The 22,650-nt window shown below is 35.9% G+C and overlaps 1 protein-coding gene across 1 annotated transcript in view; it reads right to left on the reverse strand.

Moving 5' to 3' along the window:
- BLTP3B (bridge-like lipid transfer protein family member 3B) overlaps positions 1–22,650 on the reverse strand; it is a 51,675-nt gene that overhangs the window by 18,047 nt on the left and 10,978 nt on the right. Inside the window, exons 2-12 of the mRNA XM_065742744.1 lie at positions 19,243–19,405; positions 18,184–18,222; positions 15,526–15,617; positions 13,948–14,137; positions 11,825–11,965; positions 11,112–11,282; positions 9,315–9,495; positions 8,191–8,274; positions 2,281–2,463; positions 2,086–2,183; positions 193–334 (exon numbers count right to left, since the gene is read on the reverse strand). Of these exons, the coding sequence (XP_065598816.1) occupies positions 193–334; positions 2,086–2,183; positions 2,281–2,463; positions 8,191–8,274; positions 9,315–9,495; positions 11,112–11,282; positions 11,825–11,965; positions 13,948–14,137; positions 15,526–15,617; positions 18,184–18,222; positions 19,243–19,405 (1,484 nt within the window). The remainder of the gene's footprint in view (positions 1–192; positions 335–2,085; positions 2,184–2,280; positions 2,464–8,190; positions 8,275–9,314; positions 9,496–11,111; positions 11,283–11,824; positions 11,966–13,947; positions 14,138–15,525; positions 15,618–18,183; positions 18,223–19,242; positions 19,406–22,650) is intronic.

Here is a 22,650-nt window from a genome sequence, read left to right on the forward strand (position 1 = left end):
ATAAACAATGTCTTTAAAAGCCGATATTTATAGGGATTTGTGAGGAGCAGAAATGAAGCAGTGTTGTGTTGTTTTCAATTTAGAAAACCATTTACCATTTTTGACTTTGACCTGAAATCAATATTAAGCTTCATAAGGTGAAAATTACATACAAGATTTATGTATTGGCACAGAAAAAAAAATATAACTTACTAGGAAAGTCCTTTCCATCTGGATAGTAATATTCAGTGAATTCAATATGAATAGCTGGCATTTCTGGTGGAAGATAAAGTGACTTTTTATTGCAAGAGACCAAAGCTTTAGGGGAAGAACGACACTGGTCCGCTGTTGAGACCTGTAGAAGATTAACTTCATTACTGCATTACATTTTATAAACTACACTTCTTGTAATTGCAGAGCTTTCCCCCTGTAGGATTACATTCCACGGCTCTCAGATGTAGACCCCCAACTACATGAAGTGCAAACAAGAAATATCCAGTTGCCTTGCAGTAAAAGGAGTCTGCACAATAAAACTATATAGTATTAATGGCACCCAATCCCTTTCACTCTTGTAAAGCAGGTCACTTTCAAAGGCATTCAGTAGAAGTCTAGAGTAAACTGATATGTTTACTGAAAACACTACAGTTTCTATATAAGCAATTATGTTAGGACACGGCATATTTGCATACTAGCTCTCCAAAAAAGTCCCATATCTAAATGATATGGGATAAACTAAAGAAGTTTGTTAACGAAAAGTGTTATGATGTCCTTGCACTGTCACAAGGACAAATTCCAGCACATTGGCCAACTGTGGACTATATACTGCTAAGCAAGGTGTTCAGCATGTACCTAGCAGGGATGTGTAAGTTTGGCTGTGCCCAAAATGCCTACTTGACAGGAGAATCAAAACATCACAGAACAATAATCTACCATTTCAGCTTTCTTCCAGTGTAAATTGTGAATCAAGGAAGAGATCACATTTTGATATACATTTGACACAAAATTTCATGAAACATAGCAGAGTAGAAAACGTACATTTTCAAGACAAAATTCTTTCATCCAACACTTTGCAGGTCTGACTGCTAATCTGAGGTTAGACAACTTTTTAATATTGAATGTACGATATACTTTTATTATTTTCACTGGAAATAATGAATAGATAACCTTTATAAGCCTGCTTATAAGCTACTTTCAAATTGCAATGTCGCTGTATTAACACAAATTTTAAGTAATGGCACAGATAAAGCTATCTAGAAAAATAGCTTTTTGTAAATTGATAGAAAAAAATGACATTAAAAACATTGAAAAGGTAGCTGTGTGGGAAGGAGAAGATGACGAGCATCTGAAGAACAGAAGACAAATGAAAACACTGACAGTACAAAGTGATATTACAAAAAAACACTTAAACCCAGATGAAGGCTCCTGGAAGCAAGCTCTAACCTCCCACTTACCAGAACTGATAAAGCTAAAAGCCCTGGAAACAGGAAGAAGAGCAAGCAGAAGTAACAATGACTAAGGGAACACACTAGGCATTTTTGTTAGGATCTGAAATTTAGAGCAGATCCTCCAATACCACTACCATTTCATGATTATATTCCTTCTCCACTCTTGTCTGCACCAAAAACAAGCAACTAAAACTGCTAACTGGAACAAATAAAAAATTAACAGTTAAAGAATACTTAAAATCTCACTGGGTGAAAGAGGTATTGGAGAACAATAAAAACATTTCATAAAAACAAAAAGAAAACAGAGAAAACCTATGCACTTTGAAAAAGATAGCAATAAGAGAAGCATGAAGTGGGGGAAAAAAAAAGAACACATTAAAATACTAGGTACCTAAGAAAGAATAATGAAGGATGAAAGTGTCAGGATGGCAGGAATTGCATCTAAAACATAAGTGTGAAAGGTTATTTAATATAAAGTCAGTAAGGAAATATCCACCACTTTTAACATAGTATTAGCAAGTCCATAAAGGTCTAATCCAGTAACGAATGGAAAGCCTTCTACTAAATTTCAATGGATTTTAGACCTCTCCTTGAAAAAAATATATTTACATAGCAGTCAAGATCAAAGTAGCCCCAGTTTTTTAAGCTTGAAGAAGCATACCTGGTATATATTGAAATCTGCAAGTCTAACCACAACAGGACAAGACATCAGTTTGCCCTTTGGTTGCTGGGACGTTCCTTTCAGTGTCTGTTCCTTGCCTGTACAAAAGTGATGGAATCAGAGAAAACAACAGTCATCTTTAGGATAGTTTTAATAGATAATGGAATTAGAGCATTAACAATACAAGCAAAGTACCTGTCTGTGGCTTTTGAGGAGATACAGCAGGTGGTGACGTGGTAGGAGAACCTACGCCTTGATCCTTCACAGCCTGCTTCAGCAATTCAACATTACTTTTGAATTCATTTAATAACTCTTGGGCCCACCCACTTCTGGTTTTAGTGGCGTCGCTATAATGCATCCAGTGATTGCAGCTGTCTCCTGAAAACAAGTGGAAAATATTAATTCATTTCATTTGTAAACATGCTTCCAACTGGGTAACTACTTTTTCACTACTTCACTACTGTATTTTATTCAAAATATAGTCCCTTCACATGCTGCAGTTATAGAACAATATAAGTTATAACAGATGTTACAACAGTTATATACTGCATAAAAAGCAAGTCATGCAGCTTTATAAATTCACTCCGAAAATGACATAATATTGCTACCTTATTGTTACCTATCTTTTAACACCTCTAATGCTAAAAACATCACTTGATATTTGTCGTTCAGATAAATTTGATGACATTGGTTTCCTATGTTAGAAGATGCAAAAAAAAAAAAAAAAACCCAAAAACCAAACCAAAACAACAACAAAAAAACACATCCAGTTCAGGAAAAAAATGTGAAAGCCAATAACAGGAAAACGTTCCCATACACATTCTTTCTAATCTTATTTTTTCCACTAAAATTTTAGGACAAAATTGTTGCTGGTCCCTTTTCAGAAGTGTACTGTTTGTTTTGTTTCTCTAGCACCTTCATGGCATGCAATCAGAAGATAAGCACAATCAGAGACAGCCTTAAAAATTAAAAAAATTTATTCCTGACAAGTTTAAATGCTTTATCAATAAAAACAACCGAAACAAATAGAGATTTCTTCTACCAGACTGTGTAAAAATACAGTCTACTAATCTGTTCAACAGTAAGTGTGCAATACAAGTAACTTCTACCAAATGTGATGTACTGTTCTTCAAATATCAGCATGTGAAAACTTACTTCATTTTGAACTAACACTGGAGATGAGTAAATACAGTTGGTATTAAAACAGGAAAATGACCTGGGGAAAAATATTTGATTTTGAGTCTGAATGCAAAGACTTTCACATGGAAGAGAGTATAATGCAGAAATGTACAACAAGAGATGACATTTCACCCCATCCTCCTGCTTTGCAGCCTTCTCTGGTGGTTATTTCTATCTTTCTAGCTAAGAAAGAGGAGGGAAGAAAGGGAAGAAAACAGCAAGAGTACACGGCAGAGGTACATTAAATTCAAGTCCACAAAGCTCTGTTTTTCCAAAACGGGGATAAAATAGGGTTGTCTCAAACATACACACATAACTATAGGACAGCAGCATTACAGAAGGGTCTCATACCCTCCCTGAAAATCAGGATGGGTTGCGTCTCTCTGAAGTACCTGTACACTAACACATGCACATGAGGAGCACATGGGAGCAGGAGGAGTTAAGAGATCTGCATGCAGTTGCAGGACTATGATCTCACTGGGACCACAGAAACACAGAGATAACACATACAAGCAAAATGCTGCAAAGGATGGACATAAGTTCCCTAGGAAGGGCAGGTTGATAAGGAAAGGATGGGGAGTTTCCCTTACTGTGAGAGCAGCAGGAATACACGAAGCTCTGCCTCAGTATAGATGATCAGCCAACTCACAGCTTACAGGTCAGGGCAGATCAACTTGGATGACAGCGTGGTGGATATCTCTAAAGACCATTTAATCATGGATGCTATGAGGCACTCTTCAGAAAACAGGAAGCAGTATCATATTCACAGACCCCTGGTTCTCATGGCAGACTTTAAATATTCCACTATCTGTTGGAATGACAACACATAGGATACAAGCAATCTATATGGTTTCCAAAGTGCACTGATGAAATCCTTCTAACACCAGTAGTCAAAAAGTCAAAGACAGGACCTGCTCCACCTGACCCAATTATTATAGGGAAGAAAAAGTCAAACTTGGCAGGGATGTGAAGTAGCCTTGGCTCCAACAACCATGAGATTGTGACTTCAGGACCCTGAGGTGGAATAACAAGGCAAAAAGCAGAAAAACATTCTGGGACATCAAGAAGGCAGACTGGTGTACTTGAAATAATTTCATGGTATAATAACCCTGGATAGAAGTGAGTGCAGGAGAGCTGGTGGACATTAAAGGATCAACTCCAAGCTCAAGAACAGTCCACCTTGAAAAGCTTAATCAAACAGTAGTAGTAGGAGGCCTCTGTGGGTGAGCCAGGAGCCAGTTTCAGATAGAAAAAGGAATGATACAAGATGTGGAAGCAGCAGCATCAGGTAACCCATGAAGAATACAGAGGATGAAACTAGGAATGCCAAAGCTGACTTAACAGGTTGACATGGTATTTGGTGAGGTGTGAACACCTGGTGAAGAGCAATAAGAAACACGCGAGTGTATCAGCAGCAAAAGAAGACTAGTGAAAACTAAGGATTGCTGCTTAATTGGGTAGGGAACCTGGTGACAAAGGACTTGCAGAAGGCAGAGGTACCCTGTGCCTTCTTTGCTTCACCTTTCACTGCTAGCACTTACCTTCGGAACTCCCAGGTCCTTGAGACCAATGTGGAAGTTTGGAGCAAGGAAGTCTTCCACTCAGCAAAGGAGCATTAATCTAGGAAACATTTGAACAGATCAGACATACACAAGTCCATGGGATCCTGAAGGGATGCATGTGAGAACTGTGAGAACTGGCTAATATCATGGAGAAGCTATTCCAAATCATCTTTGAAAGGTTACCAGTGAATGGTGATCAAGACAGGTTATTAAGGACTGGAAGTAAGTAAGGGTTATTCCTACTTTCAAGAAAGAGAATAAAAGAAGGCTGGTCAGCCCCAGTTCTTGCAAAGGCAAAAGATCAAACAATTCTGAAAACCATTTCAAAACACACTGAATGTGACTGAGACCAGTCAACGTGAATTTATGAAAAGGAATTCATGCCTCATGAACTCTATTGCCTTCTACTATCAGATGGGTGGCTTGGTGGCTGAGAAAAGAATAGTGGATGCTGCCCACCTTTACTTCAGTAAGAATTTCAACGTTCTGTAACATGCTCAGTGACAAAATGGCAAAATATAGACTAGAGATGTACACAGTGAGGTGGATAGAAAACTGGCTAAACTGATTTCAGAATGTTAGGATCAGTAGTATGAAGTCCAGTTGGAGGCTGTCATTAGAGGTGTACACCAAGGATCAGTACTGGGGCCAATGTAAGTTCATTAATGACCTGGATGATAGGACAGATCACAGCTTTGCAGATGTTACAAAACCAGGAGGAATGATTGATACACCAGGTAGTTGCTCTGCCACTCAGACGAACACCAAAAGGCTGGAAAAGTAATTAAAGAGGAAGTTTAAAAAAAAAAAAGATACAAGCTGGATTCCCTGGACAGGAATAGCCTCATTCAATAGTACAGGTTAGGATACAGCCAGCTAACAACCAGCTTTGCAGAAAGAGACCTAGGAATCTTGGTGGACAACAAGCTGAACATGAACCAGCAACGTGTCCTCAAGGTAAACAAAACCAACAGTATCTACAACTGCTTAGGAAAAACACTGCCAGCAGGTCAAGAAAAACAATTTCTGCCCTTTGCTCAACTCTAGCGAGACCATATCTAGAGTGCTTGGTTCAGCTCTAGGCTCCCCAGTATGAGGTGGCCATGGACTTACTGGAGCAAATCCAGCTAAGGTTACAACTTGCTTAACAGACTGGAACACCTTTCAGACAAGGCAAAGTTGAGATAGCTGGAGCTGTTCCTGGAGAAATCTGGAGAAAAGAAGGCTCAGGAGATCTTATCAGAGCATATAAATATCTGATGGGAAGGAAGTAAAGAGGATGGAGTTGGATTCTTCTTGCCCACTGAGAGTGCAAGAGATAAGAAACATATACTGAAATACAGGAAGTTCCACCAAAACAAAACAAACACTTTCCTACTGTGAGGCTGATTGAACACCTGAGTAGGGTATCAGGCTCTATCCTTGAAGCTATTGAAAACCTAACTAAACACATTCCCAGGTAGTTTACTTTAGTTGACCTTGCGTTAGTTGGAGGATGGAAGATGGGGCTAAATGGTCTCCAGAGGTCCTTTCCACCTTCAATTACTCTACAGTTCTATACATGGAGATATTACTGCCACCTTTATCTGTAACAAAGTGAAAAGACAAGCCAGACTGTAACAAGAAAACAGCATTTTAATGGGTCTGGTGCTGATGTTGATACCATCTGAATTTATTGCTAGTCTGCTGTACAGACAGCTTTACAACATCCAAGGACAGTCTTGGCTTATGATTCTATTACTACAGTCAATGTGCCCACATCCTGTTTCACTTGTCTTAAGTATTATGAAAGGCTAATTGCTGAAAGGATTGATGCTCAATGGATTACAAGTTTGTCTTAAGGCAATTATGCCTCACATTCCCATTGTTCTTGCTGTGGTCACAGCAAGCTAAGAAAGAAACAAAAACCCACAAGAGCTCCATCTTTAAAGATTATTAAGGGCTTCTTCGAGAAAGATAATTTTCATTTCCAGGAAGACTATACCAGAAGAGGTATTTCTACATATTCCATAGACCAGAAAAGTACAAAGCAGAAGAACAGTCTAGTAATGCTTTTCCCTTGCATAAATGGTCTCTCCCACCTGTGACAACAGTTTGCCCACAGTATTGACACATTATTCTAATACAAAGATGACTTCTTAAAAAATAAAATAAAATAAAAATTAAAAAATTTTAAAAAAGAAAGAAGCCTTTGATGGGGTTTATAAATAGCTCATTAGAGGAACCTTGATTTCTGCTTCTCAAATGAACTTGTGTAGAACATCAGTTAAGACTGCAGGAGAACTCTACCTCTGCTCTCCAGATCACTTTTTTCATCTCTAGTTTTACATGGTGTTAGTCAAGTCCCTCATCTCCATTACTTTTAAAGTATTCTCAGTCAGATTCCAACATACCTGTCCAAGATCCTACAGTTCACGCTTCAGCTTCCAAAATAAAATCCCTCCAAAAAAAAGATCTAATTATTATTTATTTCCCTTCTATGTTTTCTTACAGGAGACCTCACAGAAAGCACAAGTAGTGAGATCGTGCTCTCTCCTAAGCATAGCAGGAATTAAACATAAAAATATGAATTAAACAGATCAACATTACAGGATCCTATCCACAACCGTGAGTGACAAAGAAGGAACTGCAGCAATCTAGTGCCAATACATATTTTTAGTGCATGTAGATATCACTCCACAGCAATTAAACTCCCTTCACTGAACTGAATTTGATCTCAAGTTCAACAACAGATTACTTGAATCTCTTCTTTGTTAACAGCTGCTGGAATTATTTTTTTTTTCCCTTTCAGATTTCTGAAAAACATACTTAACTAGAAATTATTTGTAAGAAATGCTTGGCTGGGCATTGATAGCATCTGTTCAATAACAAATCCCTAAAAGCCTAACAAAAAAGCTGTACAACTGGCTCTCCACACACTTGCATTCTTATTTAGCAAAGTTAAAAAAAAAAAAAAGAGTTAGTAATTAGTAAATGGCCACAAAATGATAGACTTCTACATGGAAAGAAGTCTGCTGTATTAAAAGGCTACCTCTGACTCCTGTAGGAATCCAGTTAGAGAATTTTCAATCTGCTGTACTGTCTCCTGCTGTAAAAACAATCCTTTTCATGTCAGAAATGTAAAAACACCGTTTTGTTGGCCAAACAAAACAGCAAACAGGAAAACTTTTTGGTCTAGAACAGTTCATTTAAAGGAATTAAATTTTTTTCAAGTTGTTGCTTTTGTTGTTTCATCTAGTACATAGAAGGTGTACATTTCAAGGGTTTGCAACATTATTATCCAAACCTTTTACATATACTGTTGTTGTTGTTAGTAATTTAGCTACACAGTTACATTTACAGGTAATTCATAAAATGTTCATACCTGCTTTATGAAACGGGTAATAGTCCACTGTTAAATAGCTGAAAGAAAGCTGCATGGCTCCACCTGTTACACGTCTATTTGAGTCTGTAAAATAAAGCAAAGCTGTTCTACAAACCTTAGATTTAGTAAGGTAATTCTTGTGTTCACGCTTACCCTGAAACAGCTAACAGCTACTCCTTCTACTAGATCTCATTACAACATCACTATTCTCCCTCAAAATTTTCATTCAGGTGGTCTTTGCTGCTTTCTAAAGATCAGCTTGCAAAAAGGACTCCATGCTCTGTATTCAGTCATCACTGATAACTGCATATTGCTTTAAATCCTACCAGAAAGGTAAATGCAACTCTTTGTACAAATACTACTGAAGTTTTTCTGAAGGAAAACTTTTTATACTGAAGATTATGATCAGTAATTCAAAAACAAGACTGACTTTCCAGAACAGAGAATATAATCTTTTTTATCTGACAAGACATTATCGTATCGAAGAAGCTTTCTGAGCACTCAGTCCTGATCTTTCCACTACTAAATTTAAGACTTCATAGCAAAAAATGTAATGAATAAAAAAAAATAATCATCATCATGACAAGAACAATAAAATCCAGCTTGAGCAGATACAGGAAATATATCTGTCTCTCGCCAGTGAGCATTATGTTCTGCTGCTGTACAAGTATCTTCCCCAAAAAATCAGGGAAATATATTCACTAAGTTCTATGTTTTTCTCTCTTTTAGTGGACCTTGTATCCCCTCATACATTTTCCAGCAACTGGCCATCTCCTCAACACTGATATATCATCCTCTTCTGATCACTTTGAAAGTCATGAAAAAAGTTATTTGCCTTTTTTTTTCCTGATTACAAATATTGTGCATTGCAGTCACCTCTCATTAGTGAAGCACATGTACTACAGACAAAATCAGAACACTTGTTTCATTCTTCCAAACTGAAGAACATCTTAAATTCTCTAAATCAATAACAGAGAGAGTTGCTTGTTTATTAGACTAAACTTTCTGTATTTTATAAGGAATAGTACACTATGACAAGCAGGTTTTACAATGACTCCTTCAAGCCAGACAATTATGGTTCACAGGAATGTTACATAAAATAAATAAATACATAAAATAGCTACCTTTCTCTTTAGAATGGATGTCATCACATATATGCAGGTCCAAATGGGAGATTTCTAAATGATGAGACGTTTCCTTAACATCAAAGTCATTAAACAATTTTACAATCACATCGTTTTGATCAGGTGCTGCTGTAGTCTGGTGCGTTTTCACCTGCTGAGAGCTGGGTGCAGGAGTAGAGCTCTGAAAATATTTAGTCATGTCAATGCATAGAAATTTATCCTTCCCTTGAAGCATAAAACCATCACAGTATTTTTCTTACCTAAAACAAACCCTTCAAATAAAGAAATATTCACATCATATATGAACACATTGGATCACTAGTAAGATTTATGAGTGCTGTTTTAGAATATAGCTAAGCTGAAATAATGGCTGAGTGCCACAAAGAGGCAATGTTGATTCATGCCCCATCTTTCCCCATGTCTTTTACACCCTGACAGTTGCAGCACTAGTCCTTCTCTAAGTTTTGTTGCCAGCTATTCAGGAAATTTAAATAGCAGAAAAGCATCCATTTTTTGCTGGGGAAATATACTCATTTAATTCCTCAAACTACATCACTATACGGCCAAACGTGAGCTCGCACCAGGATAAGGGAATTGCTAAGATGTAAGCACAGATAATTGAAGAATCAGGATATCCCTGCTCAGTACGAGCCACATGATTGCTGTAGCTGAATCATCAAATCATTCTGCAAGTCACCAGGACCACAAGTACTGAACTCTGCATTACAGTACACTAGCTTTATTGGATGAGATTCTACAGTTCGTATTCAGTCATTCTTTACATAACCCTTGCACTATAGTCTTTAGATTAATTTCTTCGTGATAAAGAAGTTGATCGCTTCATTTCAAGTCCAACAAGTGATTTCCTTCACCAGTGAATCTGTATGGCTAAATAGCATCCCCATAACAGGAAGATGAGAGGGATGAAATACCAGATCCATTAGAAGGTATATTCTGTTGTGAAAACTGTTACAGAAATTACTGATTCAGACTGGAGTCCCAGGAGGCGTTCAAGAAATATTCAGATGTTGTACTAGGGGACGTGGTTTTCTAGGGAAATGGTGGTAGGTGGACAGTTGGATCTTGGAGGATTTTTCCAACCTGGCAATTCTATGATTCTATAATTCCTCGCACTGAGTTGCAGTTTATTTTTATAGGACTGTTTTTTATCACTGTACTTGTGCCTTTTTCACAACAAGAAATCCCTCCCGCAACACTCATGAAAAAAGCCTTATTGGTCTAATCTGCTATATGTTGTTATCTGAAAGATGACAAAGTTTTACGTAAGTCTATCTCACATGCAGCAAAAATATCACACCTGCATCAGCAGATATATGTTAAAAGTAGAATTATCTTTCACTATGTGATCCAACAAGAGAGCTGTAAGAAAGTTTTAGTAAGAGCTTTCTTTCTATTTCATTGTACCATGAAAACAAATGGGACGAGCTGCTTAGACCATTACAGAAAGTGTATCTAACTACACATTGAGGTTACTTTGGTGTCTCTCTACTTTTTTAATTCTTAACTAGAACACATTTTGAGAACAAATGTAGTAAATTGTTATGTAATCAATTGTTAAGTAAAATAGAAATCAAACAACTCTGTACGTGGATAAATAGAATTTTCTTTCCTGTAATTGAAATCAATATCCAAAACCTTGTCAAATAAAGTCTCTTTTTTACTACTGTGATCATTTCTGATGTAATTCAAGATATACAGTTGAATGAAAATGAATAAACTTGCATTCTCAAAAATCAATCGACCCCACTGTATTGAATTTGAAAACACGCCGCATACCTGCGTTGTTTCAGAAGCCAAGCTTTTCCTCTGTTCTGTTGATTTCTCTATGGCTTCACTAAGAGATTTGGCATACTGCACCATGGCTTTCAACTGAGAATCAGTCAAAACCCATAACAAGTCATCCAGAATCAGAACCAGTTTTGATGCCACGACATTACAGTCTTTTAGCTGTAGAATAAAAATTTAAGTCGAGTTTCAAATACCAAACATTAAAAGAAAGGTTGACTAAAACCCCACAGTTCCTAAAATATATATATGTACTGAAAATAACACTAAAGGTATTTGATGTTGCATTCAAAAGATACTTTAAATCTTTTCTAAGGAAGAGATGCAACATCTATGATATGAAAAGGAATCTATAGTTGTTCCTCAATTTTTACTTGTGTGGCATGCACTGAACGTTAAACTGGATATCAACCATAAGGAATACAAATACAGTCTACATCTAGAGAAGTAAAGCAAAATGCACAATCAAAACTAAAGCTCTGGAGATCAAACTGTTTTATCAGTAGAAACTGTGCAAGTTCTTCAGCATTAAATTCTGCCTGCAAACTCTACAGTCTGATTGTATGTTATTAAAAATTTACGTTAGGGAATTCCACATTTTATACAGAATTCTAAAAAAACTACTGTGTGCACATATGCATGGAAATGATGAGTTAAATACATATTCATAAAACAACAAATGATTTTAAACTTTTCAAGTTTACCCTTCTTTTAAGTGTGACCCTAATTTTTGATTGATTCGTAATGAGTCGAACTGGAGCACTCAGGATTTCATGCTTTGAACTCTGAATTGCATCCGCTTCTATTCTGATCATCTGCCAGTTGATTTCTTTAAAAGTCAACACCTTTAAACAGAGACAAAAAGACCTTTATGAAAATCTGGGAGTTTACTTCTACCAAAAAATATGCAAATGTGCACGTGTGTGCATGTATCAACAGATGCAAACAATACTTCGTACAGGGCTATATGAACAGAACAAGAACATTATACTAATCTATCCCACTTAGAAGTGACAGGAATTAAAAACCTGATCTTACTCTCTACCTACAGAAAGTCACAGGAACGTCAGCATTTAAAACATTCAGAAGAAAATAAAGGGATAAAGTTATTAAAACCTAGGTTGCTTTTGGTAGTGGAAGAAAAAACTGTTTAGAATGGATCCAGAATGGTGAAGCCTATTATATAGGAATGGGGTCAGGAGGTCAACTATAAGAAAATGATTGGCTGTCCAGCAGTTACACAGAAAAACATCAAACAAATGGCACATAAAGAAGAAATAAAAATGTTAATTCTAGTTCCTCTAAAAATAAGTAAAAAAGCAAAATAAAATGATCAGCCATGGGGAAAATGGAAGTTTGTTAGGTATGTCTCATTTTTCAGCTGCCATTCTCTTGTCACTTTGAAAAGTGTACAGCTTCAGTCTCTGCTAACATTCACAGGGCATAAGTAAAACAAACTCAGCATGTTTGGGATGGAGATGCACACGGTGATGTGAAAAAACTCAAAGGTAGAGGGAAAATACGGTTAGCAGAAAAGCAGAGTACCTAACCTTCTCATCCAGGAGATTCAGTGTAAATGGAAGCTCCTACCGATTCTAAGGAGATTCAGTATATTAAGACTGTAGGTACTGCACAAACCTAGAAGTGCTTACTCCCTTAAAAAGCTTTCTAATATAAATTATCATTGTGGAACAGTGTTGGTTTTCTTCTATCAACATTTAATTTAATGTAGTTTCTTGCTAACAATTCCTTTGCTATGGTATCTGAAAGTTCGTGTTCCCAGAACTCAGAACAAAATGGGGTACTCCTCAAGGAAAACACAGCTGGGTATAGGAGGCTATTCAAAATCAAATTATCCTTTAATATCATTAAATTAAAAAAAAAAATAGAGCAGTACAAAATTCTGTCTAGTCAAAATTTAATTCTTTCTGTTTAGTCTTCATTATCCTACAGATAACCACAGGAAAGACATAATGCAAACTGCAAGAAAATAAGCTCTAACTTATTTCTGTGGTACCTTCAACATTCAGTTTGGGTTTCTCTGCCTGTGTAAAAAGCAACTACCAGTCTCCTTAGCAAGGTAAACTCTGCTTGCTCAGGAATAATCAGTTCTACCATTTGATCCATGTTTGTTCAAAAGGTATTCAAGATATTTCTCAAAGAACATAATCATACATTATTTAGAACTAGCCTTAGATTTATTGTTTTACTTTGGCTGTGAAGGAGAAAACAAAAGAATGGAGCACACTAACACAGGACTTCTATGTTAGTTTCCCCAGACAGTAGCAAAGTATGTACTTCACTGTTACTACTATTTTTGTACAGGTGATTTAGTTATTACCAGAAAAATATTCAACTCCTGCATAAGAACTCAGTTAAAATCATTACCAAAACCCCCCCACCTTATTAGGCAAACTCTGAAAGGCAACTAAATGACCAGTTAAAGCTTTAAGAATTAAAAAGCACATCACCTAATCTTTTCACATTTAATATCCCATTCTTTTTTCTTCCTGCATTCTTCATGCCTGCTGCAGACTGAGTTTTAAAATGGTCACTGTTTTGGAGAACGCAAGACTGGAACATTACACAGGCTTCCACAGGTTTTTGCTTTCCTCATCAATTTTGGCTGCAGCTAGAGACATAACCTTTGATCTGACTCACATCTACCCTGTGTTCCTAGAAAACAGCTGAAATTATGGAGAGCAGTGTCTCCATTCCTGTTAACAACATGTTTCCTAAACAGTGCAGTTCAACTACCACCCCTTCTACCACAACAACATTAAAAAAAAAAAAAAGTAAAAGGAAACAAGCTAAAGGAAAGATTTACCTCTCCACGTTGAGCTTCTTGTATTCTGGTAAATCTCAGATCAGCATGTTCCCAGTTTGCATTTACACTATATATTCTTAGTTGGGAAAGTTCAAATGAAGCATTAAAGGCTTTTGCACCAATCCTTATTACTATGGAGTTCACAGAAACTGAAATTCCTTCTACCACTTTTTCAGCAAAACCATATTCACTAGAAGGTGAAATGCAAACATATTAATTGCACATCTAATGAAATGGCACAAACTGTATTTATTAAACAGCTGAAATGCAACATGATGCGAACCAGTTCCTAATGTATAAGAACCAGTTGCATATTTTTGTTAAATATATTTGACCATACATTGACAGTAATTCCTTCTTCACCCTACAATCTCAAAATGATCATTAAATAACATATTTCGGACAACGATTAATTTCCACAAACTATAACATTTAATGCAATCTAGCATATTTATAACATTTACTTTTACATAAGAAAACAGTCTATACTAATACTCCTCTTTATGTATACATAAAGAAAAATTCATGGCATTTTATTTGACAGTTCCCATCTGGCTAGTTATTAATTTCTATGAGCTAAATTCTACCACCTCTTACCACTAACATACTGCTTTGTACATACAAAAAGGTATTTATTTTGCTTCATTCTTAAATAAAGGCATCCTAAACGGCTGAATTAAAAGACCAATTCAACATTTATACCATTTTGAACATTCTCAGCTAGTGAATGGAAATTTCTATTTTAATATTTTTTCAGAATTTAAAATTATTTGGCTTTGGGTTTTTTCCTGCTTGTTTAGAGTTTGTCATTCCTTTTCTTTTTCATAACTTCCATCCTACACAGAATCTCTATGGCAATGACTTTCAAGCGGTGCTCTAGGAGATAGAGACCCATGGTCCACTTTTAAGCATTACAGAACAGTTAAAATAAGAAAACCAACTGGATTGTCAAATTATTTCTCTATATATGGACCTTTGTTCATCAATGGATATATACAGCTATGTTCGTTTGAAAAATGCTTTGATTACACAAAAAGATTGAAGGAGGGAAAAAAAAAAAACTGTTCTAATGGTATATTTTCCCCCCCAAAATTATATGACATTTAGGCTACGTAAGATGTATTAAATTTTTTTCAGAAAGATTTGTATGATAAAATAAAGGAACTAGAGTTTTAAAATACCATACTAACAAATAACACTAATAATGTTTATCAGACAAAAAAACAAACACACACGCATCCCAAAATTACATAAGTTTTCTGAACAAGCTAAAGATAGTAAGCTTTCAGAAAACTAAATACATCAAACAATTTATTTAAATGAGTATATTTTTGATGTAGTTACACTCAAATGAAATGTCTCTAACAAGTTGCATATACAGCTCAAATATCCTTTTCAAACTTAGGTCTGAAATTAAACAGTTCTATCTACGTATGTAACTCCACCCATAAGAAACAAAGAGTTGCAGTACTATAAGCTTCAGGAAAGACACTGCTTCTAAGTGTCCTACATTAATTTGAAAATAATAACTTACCCTTATTTTTTTTAGATCAAGTACAAGTAATGATCATCACTGACCTCTGTCCTGATGCAGTTGCTATAGGAGAGGGTCCATTAGGGGCACGTGGCTCTTCACACGTGCTCATTTCCATTACAACTTTATCCAAGGACTTGAAAAACAGAACAAACAATGGAGACATGAGAGGTAACAAAGTTAAAAAATGACACATAAAAAAGAAAAACACTAAAAATCTTTCTGTAAAGATTCACAAAACTTTTCTTATCGTGTCATTTTCCTGTCAACCTTTGCAAATTACTAGAATTATTGGGTTTTTTTTAAACTAAAAATATGAAAAATTATATAAACAAGAATTCTAACAGATAGTCCCAGTTAAATACTGGAATGCAGAATTCTTGACCTCTAATCATTATTTACCCATCATAGATACTTTCATAAAGAGAATTTTGAAAATGACATGTTTTAATCCATCCTAATGTGGATTTTCTTCCCATATATATATTCCTTCAGTGAAATGTTTACACAGCTCAATAAGTCCAGAAAACTTTAATGGAAAATATCTTAACCTAGTCCACCAAAACTGGTAATAGATGAAGTTTAGTTTTCATCTTTTAAGATGAAGTCTGTACATACAGACTTACTCATTAACAGAGCAAAAGTATTTTCTAAAAAGATAAATCCTAGTATAATTTTCAACATATATTCTAGTGTAACTGTAAGTAGTCACTGTATTTTTGGTACCTGAGTTGGGATCCTTACAAAAGGAGATGGGTATTAAGAGAATGAGATATCTAAAGCCTTCAATGAAAATTGGATTTATTTAAATAGCAGAGCTAGAACACAAATTACACATATTGCATGATAACAGGGATTTGCCAATGTGAAAACACCAAAAATCAACAATTTATTTCTAGCAACTAAGTAAATCCAGTAATCTTCTAACTTAGAGTGCAACATTCATTACCTACATTTGTGACATAAGCTGGGAAGTCTCTTGATTTAAGGCTTACAGTTCTGCAACCTTGTCCAATTTCAAGCTCATTAGAGAGTAACACCAGCTAATATTCCGTTCTGTCTAGCTCTGACATTATACCACCTTATCTGATTTTCTCCATTTACTCCCTTTCCAGTCAGACAAAACATACAAAAAGCTTTGTCCTCAAATTTAGACTTTTCACAGTTCAACCTGCTCTACCTACTGCACTTTATTATCACAGCCCATCTCCACACTTGCTCCACAAGCATTTTTCTACGCTGCTCTTATCCATGAACTGCATTGATGATGGCTACCTGAAAGGCAAAAGTTCCTACTCTGTAGTTTCTTATACTTCACCATATTGCAATGCTCAGAGGGAACAATAGCTGTTAAAAGCAAATCTGGACATCATAAAAACAACTTTCTCTGCTGTCTCAGTGAATAAGTTGCCTTGCAAAATAACATAGAAAAAAAATGAAAAACTAATTCCTTAATTTGGGGAAATAGAAGGAAATTAAGATTACATTAAAACAGTTGGGAGAATTTCTTTTGCTACATGATTTATGCAAATAACAGTAGGGCACTGATTTCAGGACTCTCTATAACCTAAGTAAACGTTTACTAAGAACAACTGGATGTAGGCACCTGACTATTGTTTCCCCACTGGAAACTATGTATTCTGACTCAGTTCCAAGCAAGCACCTTTATCTGGACAATTGGGCTCAGGATACCTCCCAGGTTGTGGAAAAATAAATAAATAAATACATGAAAAGCCAACTAAGGAAAATTACTTAAGAGGTAATCAGATTTCAGGCAGTAAAAATACCTCAGCTAAAACAGTAGAAATGAAGATATGCAAGAAAAGGGCTTAAAGAGGACATTTAGGCCTTTACATTTGCCTTCAGTGAGAAATCAGAAATCCTATTGTACAATTACCGCTGAAAAGTCGTCTTTTGATACCAGTTTTCAACTAATACATTTGTTCAAGAGAAACGTTATGTAACAAAGGTAACCTTGAAAACAATCTCAGTCTCAAAGACTGCTAAGGTAAGTTCACAACAAGCAAAGCAAACAATCAGGCCCTATAGGCCCGTACGTAATCTTTAAGAATAGCACAGCTTAAGCCAATTTCCTAATTTAGCTGTTGCAACCCACAGTCAAGAGGTTGAATCATCCCACTGCAGCATTACCATGCTTTAAGCCTTGTGTGTCAGGAAAAGTAGTACAGACACCCATGCATTACAACTAGGTCACTAGCAAATCCATCAAGTATTTAAAACATGTTTTTTCCAAGTCTGATTCAGAGCTGAGGAATTAGAAGCACATTCAGGAACTCACTGCAAGTCCAGGAAACACAACTGTGAAAGGACAACTCATTTGTAAGCAAATCCAATTAAGACAGTTCAGCCCCCATCAAATAAATTACTTCTCATGCTAACCACATTTCCCACTATACTTGCTAAAATATGAAGTACAGAATAAATGCTATTTCTTGCACTTATTTTATTCAGTTTTTGAGTTCTATTTACATCTCCTACATCCTATTTATATGCAAGTTATATCCTAGGTTGTTACAGAAATCCTGTAAATGTTATCTGTAGCAAATCTCTTGAAGAGGTTTCATTAGTAAGTGAGCACTAATGTTTCAACTATTTCTAGAATAAATTTGAGAGATATACATAAATATTTGAGATATGTTTTGCTCTGTATTCTATATTTAGGAGCTGATCTCAGAACTCACCAAAGAGATGGGGTGTGTTTTCAATTTTGTCCATGGTATCTGCAAAGGAAAACATTGTTCTAAAGTAAATCACCATTTTACTGCATCTTTAATATTTAGATGTACAAATTATAACTCTTGGACTCAAAACAATATTACTTTCAAAATATTGTTTCCTCTATACTTATGGAGCCAGGACTTATACTCAGTGATCCCTATGGGTCCCTTTCAACTCAGTATATTCTATGACTCTTCAGATAAATGATTTTCATATAGGTGTTAGAAATAAAACTTCAATATTTACTTTGCACCAGAAGAAAAGCAGAGGAACAAAATAGAATATGTTTCTTTAATACTGGATTGGCAAGCATCAGCAAAGGCAACACTGTCTTCCACATTCTTTCCTTTAAAAGGAAGAAAAAACTGCATTTGCTCTGGTGGCCTACAAATAACTAGACAGACTCCAATTAAAAAAATACATGGACTAAAGCCTATTTCACCAGACCACTTCTGTCACAACAACCCATAGCTTCATTTCTTACATACTAGAACAGTCTAGGACAGTAGATGATACATACTGCTTCAACTGTTAGCAGTCATCAGGCAATGTTGGCTAGTTTTAGAGCATTTCCACATTTCCCACAAAGACCAGAATCTCTCAAAGATACTTTTGGAGTTAGGAAAGGAACAAGAGAAAGCAGTAAAAAAAGAAGTGTGTACGAATAGAAACAGATCGTGAAGAAAGAGCATAGTAAGTTAAACAGTACTAATTACCATGGGCAAATACAAGATTATACTTCTACTTGTATTTCAGAACATAGATGAATAATTCTACACAATGGAAAAAAAAAAAATACAAATCCCAGCTTGTTTTCATTATTTTTGTAAGTGCTTCACGTCATCATATGACAAAGGAAAATCAGTGAGATACTACTGCTGGTAGCACCTTCATTTTTCTATAAGATTTCATCAAGTACTTACCGCAATTTTCTGTTAATATAATTCTGCTTGAAAGCTTACAGAGACAGAAGAGAAAAAAAGATTGGATTAACTACCATGCTGGCACCATAAAATACTCACCCTAATGGATGCTTTATTGCAAAAGACCTTATTTATAGCAAGCCACGTTGGCAGATCCAGCATGTTTTGAAGCACCTCTTGATCCAACTCTAAATTGGTCAGTTGACCTTCCCCCTTTAACGTGCTCAGGTTGATCTTGTCAGGCGACAGATTTTTGGTGAACCTAAGAACAAATATGCATCTTAAAGCTTTGATTCACACATAAAGCAAATGAGAGCTGTCCCACACACACAGCTGACAACTTAACTTAGAGGAATGGCCTGGCTAGGGGGGAACAGATGTTATCTTAGATACTATTTCACCCTGAAAATCATAATTACCACAGAACTTAGCATTTGTTTTGTCCCTCAGCATTTTCGCATCTCACCAACCCCATTTACAAATAGATAAACAATTAAATATGAGACATTTTCCAAACTGTCCATCAGCCAGAACAACAAATACTTAATTCAAAATACTTAACTACTTATTTTAAAACAATTCAGTCATGATGGGTAACAAAAACACACTGTTTTTAAACAGTACCTTTATATATATATATATATATATATATATATATACACACACATATATATATATACACACACATATATATATATACACACACACATTTAAAATTTTGAAATTAAAATAATTTTGTAAATGAAAATTCTCACCATAGTATTTAATAAAGAACTTCTATATAGGTACACATAAATATAAAACAGACACAGAAAAATATGGTGTTTATAATACATTAGAAGCTTGAAAGATCAGTCTGATATACAAAGTTAACAATCACAGCATTCTATCTACTACAAGCAAAAGAATAGGCTATATTTATTCATACCTTCATTCTGTCATGGCAATTTAAGAACTGCTCATGAGCAGTTCTTATTTTGGAAAATTACTTAGTAAAAAAAATACCGCTATTTGCTTCTTAACTTTGGACTTGTCCCACTGAAATCCACCTGGGCTGATATTCCCTAGGCAGAGAGCAAAAGTTTGTCTGTCCAAAACAATTGCTCTGCAGACACACAGATATATCCTCTCCATTCATGACATTGGTTTCTATACAGACTATGAGGTCCTTATTAAGTAAGATAGTCAGGAAGAGATGGATGAAGGCGGTGAAGAAGCCTGGCAGGCCTAACGGTTTACAATTGTGTCTTGAAACACAGCAAGAATTTTCTCAGTCCAAGTGCTTTATTTATTGTGACTGTAAGCTTTGGAGGTATGCTTACCTACCCTGACAAAACCAAAACGATCACTTTACCACTCCTATAAACATTCAGCTAGACATCATAAAAACCTACAGAATTTCATCACCTGCCAGTTTAATCACAAAGAGGAACTCTCAAAGATCAATACATTTGGGGGTGGGAGTGAGCACATAAGTTTGTTGATAATCAAAAGCTTATCTGTTTATTTAAATTATACCAAATCTGAAATTATCCAGGATTTATTGGCGAATAATACCAGGCGTGCTGCTTTGACTGATTAGTTACAGTGTTACTGCATTGCTTAAAAAGAATAAGTATCCAGAAGGGAAGAGCTCTGATTGAAGAATATATTTTAATAATAACAGTACTAAACATTAAGATTAGGGTTTTGACAAATACATTTTCCTGGGCAACTAATGTACTTCTAAATGTTCCATTTAGAAATATTATGTGTGGAATAGAGGATTTAATTTATTCAGTCTTCCAGCTACCTTTCATTGTTCTTTTTAACAAGAAACAGCAAAATGGTTATCTGAACAACTTGCCTCAGTAAACTGTCCTGTCAATTACTGCAAAATGTAAAGCCCCATGTAACAGAAAGCATACTGACAAGTCCCACCTGCCTTGCTTGATACAAAAATCTAAAATAAAGAAGTGGACATTGAATGTTTTCAGTCACATCACGGTACATCAACTTTCTAGATGATGATCATCTAGAAAATAATACCAACTTGTAATTTTAAAATCACATTTATATAGCAAATGCCAAAATATTACCACATTATATACACACACAGTCCCCTGAGACTGATGCCCTTTGTAGGAACTCCTCTCTGGGTCTTCAATTGCTGTGCCACACAAGAAATGCCACACAATGTGGAGGCAGATATAACCGTCACCTTGGTCTCAGCTGCAGTGAAATCACAGCGAAACCCAGGGGATCATCAGGAACGTTTCCAAACGTCACAACGAGAAAGATACTACAATACTACTGAGGAGAACAGAGTCAATAAAGCCATTCTCAAGACACCTTCAACATTCTTCAAGCAGACAAGATATGAGCCAGTCCCTCCCAATAAGGAGCAGAAGGACTGTAAGACAAACTCAGCAAGCAGTGTTACTTCCCTCCATTTTCTGCACAGGGTTGACTTTTTGTGTTTTTATTTTTAAATTCTTCTGAGAGCATTGCTTTGAATGTTTCCCTTTCTCCAGCCAGAGAGAATGCTGTGTGCTGCTTCATCTAGCACAAGCCAATGCAAGAGGATATCCACCAGGCACCGGGAAGAATGCTCCTCTCATTTCAAAAGCAACAGAACAGAACTCTAGCAGGTGAGTAGTGAGAATGTATTTGAGGCTTAGGCACTCTAGAAGCACATTTCTTCATTCCACTTCTACAGTGGAATGCCACGGAAGAGCAGATGCTTGTGACACAGTGGCATCTCCCCCTAATTCACAGTAACTTCATAACATATGATGACCACATCTGCTTTTTACAGAGCCATTTTTTCCACAGAGGATGTCATCATTATGCATCTCTGATGATTCCCTGTTCCTTCTAAACTCAGTTGTTTCACAGAAACGTTCAGAACTCCACGCTTCTCTTTGTCACAAGCAAAACTTCAGAAAAAAAAAGTTTTGAGCAAGGAAAACAATCAACTTCCATATGGATTTTTAGTTCTTTTACAGAGACCTCTGGATTAGCGTTCACTGTAGTCCTAACAAAATATAGTAACTGTAACTTAACACTCTACCATCTCATTCTACTTCAAATAACTGGAAACACTTTAGTTTTATATAGCCTCTTCTAACAAATAAATATGAGTTGCCTGTTTGGGCATCTAACCCTTCAAAAATACAATGTGATCGTACTAGTTAGAAATCAGAGGAATGCAGAACTTCATGGAGGAAATTCAAAGAGCAAACAAAAGAATAACAGCATTTTCCATCAAAACAAACAAACAAAAAACCTTAAGGACAACTACTACTCTCCAAATGGCTTTGTTCTAGGATCCCATGGTACATCAAACCAGGACATGCCCTGAAAACGAGTTACAGGCATGTTGATGTTCCACTCAGCTTGCTATGAGCCAGCAAAACCATCACCAACAATCTTACTCAGATTAAATGTGAAACTTAGTACTGTAATACCATTAAGTTTTAATTATATTACATTGAATGGTAATACAGTTCCGAAAACTCTGGTGGT

Source organism: Cyrtonyx montezumae, unplaced genomic scaffold (genome assembly GCF_038088225.1).
Source record: "Cyrtonyx montezumae isolate F1298 unplaced genomic scaffold, pur_monq_1.0 scaffold_3, whole genome shotgun sequence".
NCBI classification, from domain to species: Eukaryota; Metazoa; Chordata; class Aves; order Galliformes; family Odontophoridae; genus Cyrtonyx; species Cyrtonyx montezumae.